This window comes from Cheilinus undulatus, linkage group 11 (assembly GCF_018320785.1).
Source record: "Cheilinus undulatus linkage group 11, ASM1832078v1, whole genome shotgun sequence".
Taxonomy (NCBI): Eukaryota; Metazoa; Chordata; class Actinopteri; order Labriformes; family Labridae; genus Cheilinus; species Cheilinus undulatus.
In genome coordinates, this window is record NC_054875.1 from 15,115,494 (window position 1) to 15,133,011 (window position 17,518).

Here is a 17,518-nt window from a genome sequence, read left to right on the forward strand (position 1 = left end):
GTAGACTTTGGTGAACTGTTCTGCCTCTGCAGGCTGTGTTTGATTGTCAATGGCCTCGGAGTTAATATCCTGTTGAAGGTTCATAGTGATAGATAGGCGGCCTTCAGGGCACAGATAATGCTTTTGTAACATTAAATACCTGAAACTTTGTGCGGTTGATTGTATGAATGAAAATTTGTGTGAGTCTGTGTGCCTGCATGTGTGTGTGTCCTCCCATTAAGAGGACTGCTATTATGTCTTGGAAAAACGCTCTATTATTCCAGTCTGCCCTCCAAAGTGGCGATGAGAGGTGTGGGCCAAATCTTTCAACTGTGTGTGTGAGAGAGACAGAAAGTGAGACATACAGGATGGGTGTGTGGCGGGGGGGGCCAAAGAGGTAAGGCCAAGAGAGACCCCTCGCCACACCACTCTCAGCCCCTCACAAATTATGCCGACATGGTTGCTGTTTCCAAGGCAACTGTCCCATGAGTAAGGGTGGGGTGGGTGAAGCTGCTGTTTTCTGACTGAGTCAGGGATGTGTGTGTGCGTGCATGGTGAAGAAAGAATTTTTGCTTTTTTCAACCTGAATAAAAGACGTTCACGTTTGTGAGGTCAAGATGGCAGATGTTTAGATGAGGTAAAATTTCGAAATAGTCTGTGAATGTATGGAGGATGAAAAAAGCAACAGAGAGTTGTTATCAAGGCATGGAATTGTTTTTGGTGCGTCTGTGTGTGTGTGCAGAATCTAAATTTGTTTTCTGAGTCACTAATTGCTCTCACTTTCTATCTCCTCAAAGACCAAGTGTGTGTTTTGTGTGTGTGTTTGTTTAAACAGCCACTCTCAGTCCCCTCTTTGCCATAATGCTGATTTAATGTGCTCCAAAGTGAGGATGCAAGCTGGATTTTCAAGCCTGTCTGACCCAATAGGATCTCATGACAGTAACAGATGCTGAATGCTGCTGGTGTTTCCACTGCAGAGGTGGTTTCACATTCAGTTAGGCTGAGCTCCACCCTTTATTGAATTAAGCGAGGTCATGCCGCTCTTGTGGCACACTCACTGTAATTCAGATGAAGTGCTGGATGTCTGCAGAGCAGCAATAATCCACCAGGGCTAGATTTCCCATTTAAAGGGAGGCAGAAGCAGTTGGCCTTCAAATAAAAGTTATTTTGAAGATGGAAAGTTGAGTAAGTGATATGACTGGTTAAAAAAAGTTTAACTGGTGAAAACCTTTGCTAAAATGATATTCAAACTGGACTTTTACTAGTTTTGCTTAAAAAATGTGGAATAATTACTTTGTGTTTTTGATGATTAAACAAAATTTCTCGAAACAAGTAAAGTGGAAGCGAGCAAAAGCTAGAAAAATAAAAGTCTGTCAACATATGTCAACAATTAGTTCTAATGATGACTACCCTGAATTTTATTCATTTTAAAAGTTTTTCCCTTCTTATTTAAAAGTGAAACAGCAAGTTCACACCATGATGGATGGTAGATAAACATGGACAAAAGCCACCCATCAGTTTTTAAGGAGGATTTTGACATCAATTAACATACAACACCAAACTGGAGATGCGGTCACAACTAGGGTTGCAGGATCATAAAGAAATAGGATATATGGATGATCTACTCAAGCTGAGAATTGAGAGAAAAGCATTTTAGTTGCACATATTCACATTTCACTCATCTCATCCCCTTCTGGTCTGGGGTTGTGGGGATTCATGGCTGAAAATTTGACTGAAATGCTAAATTTAGTTCTGAAAAAAGAACTGATAAAGGCTTATATAGAACTGATTTGGGATTTTCTAAACTGTCAAATGCAAGGAACAGTTTTTTACAAAATCTGCTGTACAAAGTTTGCAAACTTTATTGATGATATCAGGAGACTCCATCCTGAGCGTTAAACAAGTGAGATAACAGACACAGCGCAGTCTTCACCATATGACCATACATTAGAGAGTTAGGCAGAGGCAGATCTAGTCCTGTTACAACTCTTACAGCCAATTTTTTTTCCATTTTTTCACTGTTTTACAAGTTATTAACAAGCATCTTCACTTCTCCACACAAGGCGTAACATGTTGGGATGACAGAATAACAAGTGGAAAACTTTTGATACTGGAGCCATTTTTTTAATATGATGGGAGTTGGTGCTGTCTGCAAGGTCCGAGCATCTGTCATGAATGGAAATGATAAAAACAGCATAATCATTGATTTGCATGCATTTATTTACATGCACGCTACTCGAAGGGATCCTTGTCTGCAGTCTCCATTGTCTCCATTGTGCATCAGGCAGGCGTGGAAGTGACACTAGTGTCATCTCCCATGTCCAGACACTTTCCCGACCCCTTTATGAATAAAATCAAGTTTATATTTAAGTGAAATAAGTTTACTTCTTCATTGCATGTATCACAAAAATTATTCCAGTTTTGGTTTATGTTTGAATTTGCTTAATTTATTATCCTTAGCAGTCTATAAGCAAAGCTAATGTAACTTTGTCATATGATAATGCATTTGAATAGGTTACTTTTATGAAGCTACAGCTGCATGGATTTTGCTTATAGTCCATGGTTTAAAATAAATATCACTGAGTAAAAATGTGCCTGATGAACACTAGAATAGTTTTTAAAACACAAAACAGGACACGCAACTAAAGCATAATTTTATTGTGGTGAATGCAGGAAGATAAAAAAATGCTAGGTGCCTAAACTCTTTGGCTAGACCCCTGCTTACCTGATGATACCAACTATAAAATGGCAAGAATTTGAATATTTCATGCGTAGATAAATAGGTTGTCACAGAAGAAAAAGGTAAATATAGAGTTGACTTTTAAAATCAGTATTTGTGCATTTAATGAATACTTTAATTAGGTCAGTGATTTTAAATCTAGCCTTAAAAAACTGAATCAACAAGAATCCTGATTAAATCGAGATTGTAATCCAGCCATAAAAGAATTGTGATTTTATTTTTATTTTCCATGTCATGTTCTCTTAGTCTCAACCTTACTTTAAGTCAGTAACAAGCAGCTACTGGCCCTTCACTCAGGTCAGCCATACATCTTATTATGAATAACTCTTATTCTTCAAGAAAATCATAGTAGATGTGTTTGACAAATATTCACCACTGGTGCAGTGTGTGCAAAAAAAAAAAAAAAAAAGCTCAAACAAAGTCCTTTATTTTAACCAAGCTTCACACATTTATTTGTGCGGTATAAGCAGACTTTTCAAAAATCGGTGTCTATTTGAAATCCACAGGCCTTAAATGGACAGTCAAGGAACTGCAGTCATTTAATATTTTCACTAGGCTCAGCAAAAATGTTCTTTTGGAATATAAACAAATAGATGCAAACTTAAACATTAACAATTATCTAGCTATCTGACTAAAAACATTTGAGGCAAGTAGAACATATGATGCATTTAGAACATATTCAGAACCCATTCAATTTTTTATTCTTAAAAGTAGAAAATAAAATAAAAAAAAACCCTTAAATATCTCAACTACATACAGTCCTTAACAAATTTATTAGACCACCCTAACCCTAACCAAAGTAAGGTTTATGCCACAGCTGCCCTAAATTTACAGCGTTGGTAATTACCAAAATCATTTTTTATGTTTCTGCAATGGTTAATACATCAATATGCAGAAGCTCTTTAACTGAAATGATATTTTTAATGCTAAAATATAATTATTATTGTTATCCATGAATTTTTAAATATACTGATTTACAAAAAACTGAAAAAATAGTAAAGCACATTAATATTTCTTGATTAATATGTCAAATTATAGTTATTTACTTGCATTCCTGAACAGAAAAATGAGTTTTAGTGATTGAATATTATGCTTGATTAATTTCTGACTTCTCAGCGAAGCCCATTGAGCCGGCTCAAATTTGGGTGAATTCAGTTTGAAATCCCTCATTCCTGTTCAAAATGGTAAAATGTGGAGAGCTCACTGAAAATAAAAGAGTCCGCATTAAAGCATTTCGTGATGCTGGTTGGTCTCTGAGACAAATATGACAGGTGGTCTAATAAATTTTTTAAGCACTGTAAGTAGTCAGACTCTTTGCAACAACACTTCAAATTAAGCTCAGTGGGCCTCCCATTTCTCTTGATCTCTTCTGAGATGTTTCTACACCTTGATTGGAGTCCACCTGTGGTAAAATACATTGATTGGGCATAATTTGGAAAGGCACACACCTCTCTGATGACGGCCTCACAGCTGATAATGCATATCAGAGCAAAAAACCAAGCTATGAGGTCAAAGGAACTGCCTGCAGAGCTCAGAGACAGGATTGTTGCAGGGCACAGATTCGGAGAAGGCTACAAAAACTTCTGTTGCACTGAAGGTTCCCAAGAGGACAGAATAATAGAGTCCTGGTTGTGCCAAACTTCTTCCATTTGGAGGCCACTGTGCTCTGAATACTGTGAATACTGTGTCTAAATACTTTCTGGGTGCATTGTATCTCATCTAAAAAAGTGCCTGATAGCATAATGTGGCTTAACTAATGAACACCTCCTCTCTCTAACAGCTATCCTTTTATAAAAAGGGGTAGCTGACAAAACAGTCACCAGTTTGGCATAGAAAAGAATGTGCCAACATTGAGAGACTGTAGTTTATATCACTAACAATTCTCTCAGTGTATTAACACACACAAACAATATATTAATCATTCCCTGTACACTTGATTATTCTTAGACAATTAACTCTCATTGTAATGCATGCTTTTATCAGGGATAATGATGTCTTTCAGACAAGAACTGTACATAAACAAACACAGAGGTAGATTAATAATGAAGTGCAAACAATAGGCCATTCATTTGAAAATGGGGTTGTGGGCACATTTTGTAGGTCACATTAAAAAGGGGAGGACTCCCACTGATTATGACATTTTGCTTTTAAAATATATTGTTTGATGTTGTGTTGTGGTGTGACTGCCAGACAAACAAACAAGCAAGCTAAGTTTTGATCCTTTCTTTTGAGCTATCTAGGTTTTCACATATTTGGCATACTGCTGCTGCACCTGATTAGTTTGAAACATATCATCAAGTATGGTGACATAAATGAAAAACCTAAGACCAGATAACGCTTATCTTGCTCCGCTGATGCACCCACTGGGATTAATGAAGCTGATATCAGTGTGAAGTAAAACAATTTTACCTCTCTGACTGTTCTCTGAATATTAACCAAGTCTCCAGTGGCTAATAAGCAGATTTCCTGCTGAGCTAAAGCCTAACTTTCTTCTGTGTGCCTTTAGTCTGCTGAACTTTCCTCCCCTACTGTGACTGTTTCTCTGTTTCACATTATCACTGCATTTCCACTGAGTCATGTCTTTCTTTTTTCTCTCGTCGTTTCCCTTCTGCTCATCCATTTCTTCTATTTTCTCCTGACTGTCAGCATGTTGTGGTTCCTCTCATTTCTCTTTGCTCTTTTCCTTTCACCTCCTCTTCTTCTTCGTCCTGATTTCTCTGCCTTTTTACTCTGCTTCCATTCGTCTCTGCCTTTCATATTATTCCCCTTCTCTGTCATTATTTTCTCCTCTTCTCTGCTCTTTCCCTCACTGTCATCTACCCAATCATCATTTTTAACCCCATCTTCATATCATTTTTCCTCTCACTCTCATCTCTCCTCTCTCGTCTCTCCTCCTCCTCAATCCACCTATCTATCCATCACCCCCCCCCCCCGTTATTACCTTACAATTTTCCCTCACACACCCAGCAACTCTTCCCCTTCATCATCCCTCCACTTCCTCTTCAATCCTCCCATACGTCCATCATCCCTCCCATCCTGTCATGGCAACATGATTTTTACAGGAGCTCTATCTTCCACCCTCATCGACCTTCCCTGTCCAATCCCCAGCTGTCTTTTTCTATTCCTCCTCTCCCTACTCATCCTCATCATCCTCCATCAGTGTTTATTAATTTCATCTATCAGGATTTCTTTTACTCTGTTCTCCCTTCTTCCCCCTCCTCCCTCTTTTCCCCCTCAACTGTCTATCATCCTGTCATGTTTTGACATTTTTCCTATTCTCATCTCAGAGCTGTCTTCGCCCATCAGACAGTTTTCATCTCTTTGTCACTTTGCCATGTCATTTTTCTCATCCTGTCTCCCTGACGCCCCTCTTCCCCTATCTCTTCCTCCTCCTCTTTTTGATTTTATCCGCCTTTGTTATTCTATTCTCTCATGATGACTTTGTGGTTTATGTGCATGCTGAATACAGATGGAAAGTGCTCAACAAATTCAGACTTGTTTTAATTTTTCTACAATGTCAAACAGTTCCTTTCATTATTTTGGTCTTGAAAGTGGTGATACAGTTTTTGGTTCAGCTGGTATCCCATGATCACATGCCAACCGGCACCTGTAAACAGAGTCACACGGGCTCACAGCATGTAGAAGGTTAATTGGGCTGAGTTGTGGAAACCTGTCGCTCCAGTATATTAGACATTTTATGAATTTGGCAAGGAGCCAGACAAATCTGTTTAATGCTCCTATAAAATTAATTGCTGCTTTAATCATGCATGATGAACCTTACCTTCTATCTGGTGTTTGATCTGCTCTATTATGAACCTGCAAATCATGTGGATGTGAAAGCAACCGTGAATTTACACTTTCTGACATGGGTTTACCTGGGGTTCACAGCTTGCTACCATTGTAAGACTCTTGGGTGTGTACAACTTGAGGTGGTGCATTTCTAAATGGGTTGTAGTCCTGGCACACTTTGGCTTACCTTACTCTAACCCTTTCTCAGGTGTCTGGAGGTGGGCCTGTCCTGAACCTGCAGTGATTGTCTGTGGAGTTATGTTGTGCTCACACCAGATGCTTAATTGGCACGTATCTGAACATGCAAACATAGGGAGTTTACTCGCTTAATTTTTAAAAATGTATGCAAACAACTCACTCAGTTCGTGCATCAAATCCTGTGTATGTGAGTGCCCACAAGACGCAAGAGGGGAGGCTGCCTTCTCCTACAACTAACATTTCAGTCAGTTGTCAACAAACATGGCTGAGCTTGACTACACTGAGAGGATTGCTGCTTTGTATCTGCTGTGAAAAAGTGACACAAAAGTTTTTACAACTTATCAGGCAATCATACTCACGTTCCTCCTCATTACTGTGCTGGTAGAACAGGCTTGTTGTGTCATATAGCTCAGATTAGCCACATACAGATGCTAAAAGTTTCTCCTCCATTTTCTGTTTGAATGAACCTCCTCTCTTCAAGGTTGGTCCTTAGGAGATCCTCTGGTGATGTATTTCACGTACATCACTAGGGGATCTCCATGCTGACTGGCCACAGCAGCGTAGGTGATTCGTTTGAGCTCTGATTTTTCAAATCTTGCAAGTAACGTGGCAGTGGAACGTGGCAAAAACTCGCCTCATTCACGCCAATTAGTCACTCAATTCGCAATCGCACTGATCACCCCGTCTGAGGTGAGCTTGTGTCTATGCTCCTCTTTACATTGACTTTACATGAAATTAATTCACAAATGATTTTACTTGCATCTGGTGTGAAGGTAGCATTAGAGTTCTGGCTGGAGTTGTACCAAATCATATTAAGCTTCTGGGATGTATATGCCCATGTGAAGGCTGCTAAGTTTGTTTCCCTCTTGACCTAAAGAAATCATTGGAACAACCGGGAAATAGGGGTTTTATGGTATCAGAATGTCCCGGTAGGATAATATCTTACTAACAAGTCCACGGTACGGTATTTATTACGGTATCAGAAATTTAAAAAATCCCCCAAAAAATGAAATTAAGACTTGGAATGAAGTGATGATAGCATTTAATGAACAACAGTTTCACTTTGAATATTACAGTATGTGCAAATAGTGCTGTAAGTGTGCATTTGGCTTAGACATAAACTCTCTCTGGCCACTTTATTAGGTACATCTTCTGCCTGGTTGGACCCCCTTTTTAATTCTTGTGGCATCATTCAACAAGGTGTTGGAAACATTCCTCAGAGATTTTGGTCCATATGGACATGATGGCATCACGTAGGCGCTACACAGATTTGTCAGATGCACATCCATGATGTGAATCTCCTGTTCCACCACATCCCAAAGGTGCTCTACTAGATTGAGATCTGGTGACTGTGGAGGCCATTGGAGTACAGTGAACTCATTGTCATGTTCAGGAAACCAGTTTGGGATGATTTGAGCTTTGTGACATGGTGCATCATTGAGCCACTTCTGTCGCTGAGATATTAACAATACCATTTCATCTCTTCCAAGAAAGTAATCTCACAATGAAACAATTCAGTTTCACAACAAACATTGAATAAACAAGCACTGATCAAACTGTTGGCCCCTTTTCATTCTGTGATGATCAGCCAGCTCAAAAGAAATTTTGGAAAGCAGCATGTAGCTCCAGAGTTTGGCAAAATCTTCTTCATTCAAGTGTTGATTTAAACAAGCTGATACAAGTAATGCTCACAATGCAACAGCCTCTTCATCCTCGTATTTCAGTGCAGTTAATCATCACACAGAGGTCTCATGCCATTTCTCAATCTTTTAGATTGATCATCTACACTTACAGTGACTCACTTATGTTTGTTCATCTTATTCTGAACTCTTTCCTTCTCTTTTCCTATCATTTATTCCTGAAAACACATATTCATCTCTGGAATGCTCAATAGTATGTTATGTATTCTCTATAAATCCACCTGCCAACTAACATGATATACAGTGTATAAAATACAAATTCAGCAGAGTTTTGAAGGTATTCAGAGTAAGTCATCACTTTTTCCCCAGAGAGCTGTAGTTAGATTGTTGCCATGTGTCTGCAGAAAAATCCTGCAGATGCAGAGATGTCAACAAACAGATTCACTTTGTGTATTCACAGAGAGTTTTCCTTCATTTTGGTTATGGGCAAAGCAGAGAAATCTTTGTGTTTTTTTAATATATGCTTCAGATTTGTGTTGTCTTGTTACAATGTCTTTTTTAATTTCTAAATTAGATTTAAAGAAACTGGCAGAGCAGACTGTGACAAATTTATCCGCCCAGAAAGAGTTCAGCAGGTTTAAACTTTACCCAGTAGCATGAAATGTGATGTACAAAAATCCATAAACAGATACATGTACATTCATGTCCTTACAAAACAGGAGATCTATTCAAACTAGTTTGGACAACACTGGTAGAAAACCAGAAACCTTAAGTGTGTTTGACAGGGTTATCCATAACAGTAAAGATAGAAAGGAATATTATTTCCCATGGCTGGAACAATTCAAAACGGTACAGAATCTTCCTTTAATCAAAGTTAGCTGTTTGCTTTAAAGAAACTAAAGGGATGATGAATCATTTGCTTGAAAGATGATCAATAATATTTCTTTTAATTCTTACCCTGATTGAACCTGAAGGCCAAAGCAGCACTGGCCTATCAGAGGCCATTATCCCAAAGTATGCTTTGCTGTATAAAGTCAGACTGGAAAAAGAATTGTGTTAGTTTGAAAATCTAGGTTGCCAAACAAGAGTATGCAGCTTATCAGCATGATAGACCCACTTTTCTGGGTTTTGAATTTCAAACCTTTTTTTTTTTTTTTTTTTTTGCTTTTCAGCTCTCACTGCTATTTAGAGCTGCCAACGTGTGAAGCCAGGCCTGGTGCAGCTTTAAAGCCTATATGTTTATGCTTTTAGCTGATGCCAGGTCCAATCCTCTGAAATATACTTGGCTGTTAAAATATGAGTTAACACAAGACAGACGTACGTGCGGTTTGCTCAGAGTTCTCATAGATTATGTGGTGCAACAGTTTAACAAACATTTTATCTGCAGGCTGGTTCCTCTTATCAGAAACATTTGTTATCATGCATCTGTCTGGAGATGTGATTCAGATAAAGGCTTTCTGTGCTGAAGTGTGTGTGACTGCGTTTGTTTATTCACAAAAGATACATTCCTTTTATTCAACTCAAGTGGCCGGTGTGATTAGAGAAGTGAAGCTGCAAGACAAACAACACACAATAGTGTGTGGCAGATGCTGCAAGTGTGAGAAAAACTGTGTGGCTTATACGGTAGTTTATCTGATTGTCTGTCTGCTGTCAAAACAAAGATTCATGACTGGCCTCAATAACTCAGCCCGTCTGTCATTAATGTAGCATTTCGTTTATTTGTATAAGTTTGGGATGTTTTTTTTCCTTAATTTAGTATTTAACTAAATAATTTGTTGTGGTAATGCCTCTGCTGCAGAGAGGAGATGATTGTGAGGCTGACTGGACTCTTTAGTGATGACTTCCCTTCGGCTCATTTTTGGACATCACACAATCACGTGTTTGATAATGACATGCCTGTGAGGGATGAGGATGAGAAGGGTCAGCTGCTGGATACGAGACCTGCAGCTATGCTTCTACAGGCACCTGGCACGCTTTCCTGGGCCTGATTCAGCTCACCGCATTCTGGGTGCCCAGGACCCGGTGGGCTCTTCCAGGCCTCAGAGGTGGCTTCGAGGAGTCTGCCCAGAGGATACGTGGAGAGATAAGGCATGGGCCTGGCACAGGCTAGGATGATAGCCATCAGGAGGCTGGAGCTGACGTGGCCTCACATTTTGCATGGGTTTTGGACATTCACGACAGCTCTTATGTAGATAGCAGAAACTGGCTCTTGTTTGAGAGCAAGTTCATTTTTTCCCCATTGTTGTTGTTTTTTTAGACTAAAAGTGCCTAAAGCGAAGAGCTGTTTGGGAGCCAGAAGACTGGCTGGTATTATTTAGAGGAGCCAGATTATCCGGATCACTTAAGAGAGCTGCAGCTCTCATTATAATGAGTGAAACTGCATGGATGTATATAAATTCAACTTTTTGCTTACTGGCAGATTTACAACAGATTGCATCAACTGATGGTCGGTCTTTGTTCCACATGTAGCATTTAAACTACCAAAACAATGCAGATGAAGGCATCCCAGACCAACTCCCACTCTGAGCAATCAGATATCAAACCGTCTTCCTTTTGCTATGCGTTAATGTGTATAAACCATTACCACTTGATATCTGAATGTTATACCGTGTTAATGCAAGTATAAACTAGCTCCAAAAGGAAGCATGAAGAATGGATGGAGAGAGAAACTGCCCATCTTACCAGTAAAACCATAAACTTCTGTTTGTGTATGAATCAAACCAGTGAGATACAACAGTACGTTCATGACTGAGTGAACTTCGGAGAAACCCATTGCAGCTGTTCCCCCTGCCTCGAATATTTATGCTAAGCTTAGCTGATGGACTCCTGGCTCCAGCTCAACAGTTAATGCACGGACATGCAAATAGAATCTATCTTCTCAATGTCACCTATACTGAAGCCGCATACATTATCAAGCATATAAAAAAAAAAAATCCTATTCAATTGGTTGTATTGAGTAAAAGTATTAGCTACATGTTTTGCTTTTGAATAATGAGCTAAAACACAAAGTTGCACGAGTATACTTCACTAATTGATAATCTAATTTCATAGATTTTGAAAAAAGGTCTTTTCCTCCTTTTCAGAGTTGATCCAGAATGGTCGCCTGCTTACGCTGCCCTTAGTGGCAGGAGACCTGCACTCCCTGCTACCTGATGAGGACCGAAGGCGTCTGTACGTGGCCATGAAAGATAACCTGCTGTCTACTAGTCTGGATGACATAACGCAGAACCCACGCAAGGTTAGAACTCCAGGACACACTGACATGCATTCACATACCATCTGAGACAAGGTACGATGCAAACATACAGCAGACTTCATGTGGTAACATGCAAGGAGAGTCATCAACAGGCAAATTACAGCAGATCACATAAATGATGTTTAGAGTTTTGATTGGACTTATTCGGGAATGTTGCATGACTCTGAGTAACATGCCTTTTAGTATCTGCCATCTGCTTATAACCTTCATTATGCTTGTTTTTCCTTTATTTAGAGTTTCAGCAGTGAAATTACAGTATCACGTATACTCTAATAATTTGTGTATTTATTCTTTCTGAAGCTAAAGAGTTTAAAAATGTCACATGATGTAGCCTAATGATGTGCGCTCCATAAAAAGGTAAATTGCTCCTTTAATCCTTAGCCTTTTATAACTTTTAGAAACAGATCAAAAGCAAACTTTAATCTTTTAGTTATATGTGAGCAAGTGAGTCAAGTTTATTTATATAGTTTTTTTCAACAGCAGACGCCACAAAGTACTTAACAAAAAGAATAAAAGGTCAAAACAAGGACAGAGCAACAAACAATAAAAAGAAATTAAATTAAAGCATACATTAAAGAAATAGGTCCCAACTGCTTTTAAAAATGTCCGCAGAGGTCAGAGCTCTCAGTCCCTGTCCTAGGGGGAAATAGCTTCAGGGTTAAGGAGCTACAGCCTCAGATGCACAGACTCCTTTAGTTTTGAGTCTTGTATACAAGGACCTTTAGCAGACCCTGATCAGAAGACCTGAGGGTCTGCTGGTGTTGTACAGTCTCAGCAGTGCTTGTACAGGATTATTGGAAGAACTAATATTGAATTCTGAATGTAACTGGGAGTGTAGAGACTATAAGAAAAGTGCAATTTGACCTTCTAGTGGGGCAGCACATCACACTGTACTCCTTCTTCTAACACTTTCAGACCACTTTAATATTTATAATGCCAATATTTTACTTCCTGAAGTCCACACTAACACTAACAAAAACAGGATTTTTACATGGCATCAGTGGCATTAGGCCCAAAACCCTGAAGCAGGGTGCATACAGTCAGCTTTGCCCTGTCCTGATTCAGCGGGTCAAGTTCCTGCCCAACATATGTCACTTATCTCAGTGAGACAGAGCTAATATTCAGGGTACCACACAACAGTCCAGATTTAAGTTCAGGTTCAGCTTCAGACACGGACAATTTATGTATGCCAGAACGGCAAATCAGTAAGGACAATTTTAATGTGCAAAGATCACAAAAATCTGTTGGATTTAAGTGACACATTTTTGCAGGATTATGCAGTGTAGGTGATGCATTTAACATCAGTTCAAGACAGCCAGACAGATATGTCGGCGGTTTTCCAGACAGACTAAAGTTCACACCAAGGCCACCGACAGTGCTGCCTTTTCATAAATCAGCTGTACCTCATCAAATCAATACCCTCATGTGTCAGACAAGCCAGCTATCAGTGAGCCAAACAGGTAGGCAAGCAGACAGACAGACAGACAGACAACAGTCAAGCAAGCCAAGCACCCACTCAGGCAGGCAGCCAGCCAATAAAGTAAGACAGGTAGTCATAGAGTACTCATAAGTCCGCTCTGTTCTGCCTCTAAACCTTTATGTTTGCACATATAGTATTTATAGTCTGTTCATACTGTTCCAACATGTGTACAGCTTTTTCCCTCGTAGTGTTAAAAGCACTCACAGTACAATTTTCTCTTCTTCACTCTTTTTCTCTGACATCTAGAGATTCCTATTAGTGAGCTTTAACCTAACACATATAAGTGCATACAGTATGTGCTGTCAGTTAAGCTGCCTTTGGCTCAGAGAGATGGACACGTAACCAGTTTCTCCAAGTCTACGGCAGTTCAGAGCCAAATGTGACGTTGCTGCCTTCAGCTGCATTTTTCTTTGATCAAGGCAAAAAACCTCATGGCATTCCTTCTGTGTGAGTCTACAGCTGGCAACCCACATTACACAAAGGGTCACCAAAGGGATGAGTGTGTGTTGTGGCTGTGGTTGCACATTTGTTCTTTTTTCCCTACTTCTATTGTTTCCATTTTCTTTCTTTCTTTCACTTGCAGGATTGTTTTTCTCTGACATGGGTTAGAAACTTATCATAGCATCACTTTTCTTTGTTTTATTTGTGAACTTTGTTCTTCCAGAGTTTTCTTTATGTGCTGAAACCCACATTCTTGTATTTTTAACAAAATGACAGCCAGCATGCTCTTCTCAGAGGGGCACATTTCCATTAACCAAAGTCCATAACCTGGTGAGGAACCTTTAGGGGTGGTCCATGTTCCTGTCATTTTGTGGTATTTGGAGATAAGGGGGATCGTGGTCTGTAATCTTATCTGATCGTCTTTGCACTGGGATCCGTGGGAATGACTGCATCAGGGATCCATTACTGGATATCTAGAGAAAATGTTTCCTAAAAGCACCATCACTGGTAGTTAATCACTTTTGAATAGTTGGTGTCACATGTTCCAGAGTGAAGCCTGCTGTGGTTAAACAGAAGCACAGGAGTGTTTCTGTTAGGGTCTGAATAGGCAGATATTTTGACACTGATTTTTTTTAGTGAAGTGTTTGCATATTCTAGATCCCTTATCATATCTTTTTAATCTGTGCTTCATAGTCCTGCACTCCAAGGGAATGACTGACTGAGGAAAATAGTTGGATTAGTCATGAAGCTGCTATTTGACACTAATCCTCACCTCTCTCACTGTCTCAGTCTGTGTCCTCTCTAGTCTTCTTTGACTCCACTATTCTCCCCATTAATGGCCTTTCATGAAAGAATTGGAATGATTCCCATTTGTGGAGTGTTCTTATTATACACTGATTGAGTTTATGTGTACACAAACAGAGAAGGTAAATATAATTTAGCCTATAAATGCAATGCGCATGTTGCTTTGATTACATTAATTTTATTAGGTGAGCCAGATTTTAAGATAATTGCCTGGTGAAGTCATTTTTTTCTGATTAGAAATGAATCTTTCCAAAGGTGATTATCTAACCTGCGTATAAGATGAACTATTCTGTTAAAAGAGACAAATTAGAGCTAATTCAAAACATGTGGATTTTATTCTGACTTACTGATTCAGACAGTCTAAAAAAGTGGATAAAGACTGTCTCCTGCCTCCACTAAAGACTTTAGTCTGTGAATGTCTACATGTCTGCCCCTGAGCCATAGTTGGAACCTCCTCAGCTTTGCTTGTGTAGTTTGACAGGTTCCATAGTGAGTCTCTTGTTCTGCATTTTAGTGGTTGGAAAAAAGTTTGGAAAACTGTCATATTATTTTCTTATTTGACAGTGATGCACATGACAGAATGTCTACATACAGTATGAAAAAAATATATATCAAAAACAGTCAAGTGAATTTGCCTGTGGGTTGGCTGATGTAAGAAAACGACACAAGGCATTTATGTCTTAGTGTGGACCAACTGTCAAACAAAAAAATGCAAACTTGTTGCTTTCTGGTCTGAGAGACACAACATCTAACCACAAGACTTGTAACATCTTTTTGTTTTCTGGGGTCCAGTCATTACAAAATATAAACAGTAAATGCAAAGCAATAGTGCCATGAGTTGTGCAGAATTAGCACCCACAGTCTGCCTTGTTCAAGCACCCTATCGACCAAAAAAATCACCCGCAAAGTTTGGCAGCTGAGCGTACTTTACACCTGAATTGCTACTAGTTATGGGGTAGATTAAGGGCTCTGTGCCAAGACCACAATAGAAACAATAATGATAGAACAAGTCAGTAAGAAAAACTACTATTTCCATACGAAAAAAAAAAAATAGATAGTATCCTTACTGATGAGGTGCAGAGATTTTTATGTCTTCATGAAATGTATGGTTTTTGCTCTGTCTTATTTGCCTTGTAAGGGGGCAACTTTGCAAAAAAGCTCTGAAAATATCTTAATTTACATACATGCAAATAGCTCAAATTCACCCAGAACACTGTCTGTTAAGCTGTGCAGTTTGTGTGCAGCTTGCATGTGCATGCTTTGTGAATTGCATACTATCCTTTTCTTTCATTTGCAAAAGCATCACAGTCCTTTTGTGAATCAGGCCCTTAATGTTCAAGTAAAGATTGGAACAGACACCTGACAGAAAAAGAGATATGATCTGAGTCATGGAAAAAAAGGAACATTGTGAAACATGGGTTAAATTTAAGATTTAAAGAAGTTTGCCCTTAAATAGTCTCTCTAATCAGGATTAATCATGGAGTCTTCAATACCCAGAAGACGCTTTCTGCTGTGGAAAAACAATAGTATCTACTAGAATACATTTGCAAACAATAATGTTTCTGAATGACGTGTTGTGTACACAGTTCACATTGACGATATAACCATGGCTGAGATAATTCACTCAACAAGTTGTGGTGATAGTTGCTTCATTGTGCATGTAACTGTAGCCAAAGCCTGTGTAGTCACAGTTGAGCAGTAGATTAATTAGTCATTTTGCCACCATGCTGCTCTGACAGCTTGGCTCATAAACAGGACACTGTGGTGCTGCCAGTTGGTTTTCATTTTCTTCTCCTTGAAGATCCCTCACAAGCAGTACCCACTGCTCTTTCTGCATTTGCTCATCTAGTTTAATCATTTTTTTGCTGACTCTTTTGCCCTGCAACCTCATAAAGCACCTGCCAGTGCCTGGAATCTTTTATCCCTTATTTAGAGTGAGCCATAAAAACAGTTTTTACATCTTTTCACCCCCTCTGTGTTTTCTTTATCTTTCTCACTTGCTGTAGCTGTACTGGCCAGCCAGTCCAGACCGTGTCCAAGAATGTCTCATGGCTGGGAAGGATCCAGAGGTGACTCAACACACACTCACACAAACACACAAACATTGCATAAGTGAAGCAGTGTGTATGACTACTGTGTCTTACCATGAAGGCAGGTAATCAGTTTTAAAGTCCCACGAGGAGGGAAGTATGTTAACGCTGATCTGTACACAGATATGTATCAGCAGCTTACAGGCCAGGTCAAATCAGCTGTTCTCATTTTTTTTTCATGTGAGCAGAAATGTTACACTGCCAAACAAGACACTGGATAAAAGTTGTGCAACAATGAATCAAGACAGTGGCATGATGGATAACGATCTGAAGCGGAGCTGACGTTGAATGAATCTGATTCATTTAGAAACAATAAACAAACAAGAAAGTTCTGATGCTGGCCAGGATATCAAGATGCAGGAAATCTAGATTAAAAACATGTGATGCTCATCATGCCACACATAAATCTGATACATGGATGCTTATCTTGCTCTCAAGTTCAGTTCATTCACATAGAGCCATTCCCTTTGTATGAAAACTCTAACAGCTTTAGAAAAATAAAATTAATCTGTTTTTACCTGCGCAGTAATACCTAATTAAAAACATACTTTTCATGTTTTTGACACATAAATATGTCTATGTTCCCTCTGTTTTTACACTGTCCTCCTGTTACATGGTGTTTATGATTCAGCAAATTGAAACTACTCTGTGCCCTCCATTTATTATAACGTTGTTTCTCCTCTGTCTCTCTTTTTCTCTGCATTTCTCCAGTTGGAGTGCGCTAACTTTCTGCGAGTCCTTCAGCCTTTCAATCAAACTCATCTGTACATTTGTGGGACTGGAGCTTTCAACCCTCGATGTGCTTTCATAGCTACAGGCATCTTCCAGCAGGTATTACTGCAAGCAACACCTTTTTTGTTACATAGCTGTGACTGGTATTCTTCAAATATGCTTACCATTATTACTGAATTTATAGTCATATCCAAGAAATTACGTTAAGATGGACAACTATGAATTTATTTAAACATTGTTGTTGCTCTGTTTGATATCTCTCTTTTGCAACTCCCTTTTCTCTTGTTCTTAAATCTTCCTTGTCTCTCTTTCAGCATCTTCCCCTTCTTTCTAACTGCACCCCCCCTCATTTCTCTGTCTGTATCTTTG

At 39.2% G+C, this 17,518-nt stretch overlaps 1 protein-coding gene across 2 annotated transcripts in view; it reads left to right on the top strand.

Annotated features, from left to right (window-relative positions):
- sema3h (sema domain, immunoglobulin domain (Ig), short basic domain, secreted, (semaphorin) 3H) overlaps positions 1-17,518 on the top strand; it is an 86,946-nt gene that overhangs the window by 23,828 nt on the left and 45,600 nt on the right. For both annotated transcript variants that reach the window (XM_041798307.1, XM_041798308.1), the window contains exons 2-4: positions 11,430-11,584; positions 16,334-16,396; positions 17,129-17,248. In XM_041798307.1, the coding sequence (XP_041654241.1) occupies positions 11,430-11,584; positions 16,334-16,396; positions 17,129-17,248 (338 nt within the window). The remainder of the gene's footprint in view (positions 1-11,429; positions 11,585-16,333; positions 16,397-17,128; positions 17,249-17,518) is intronic.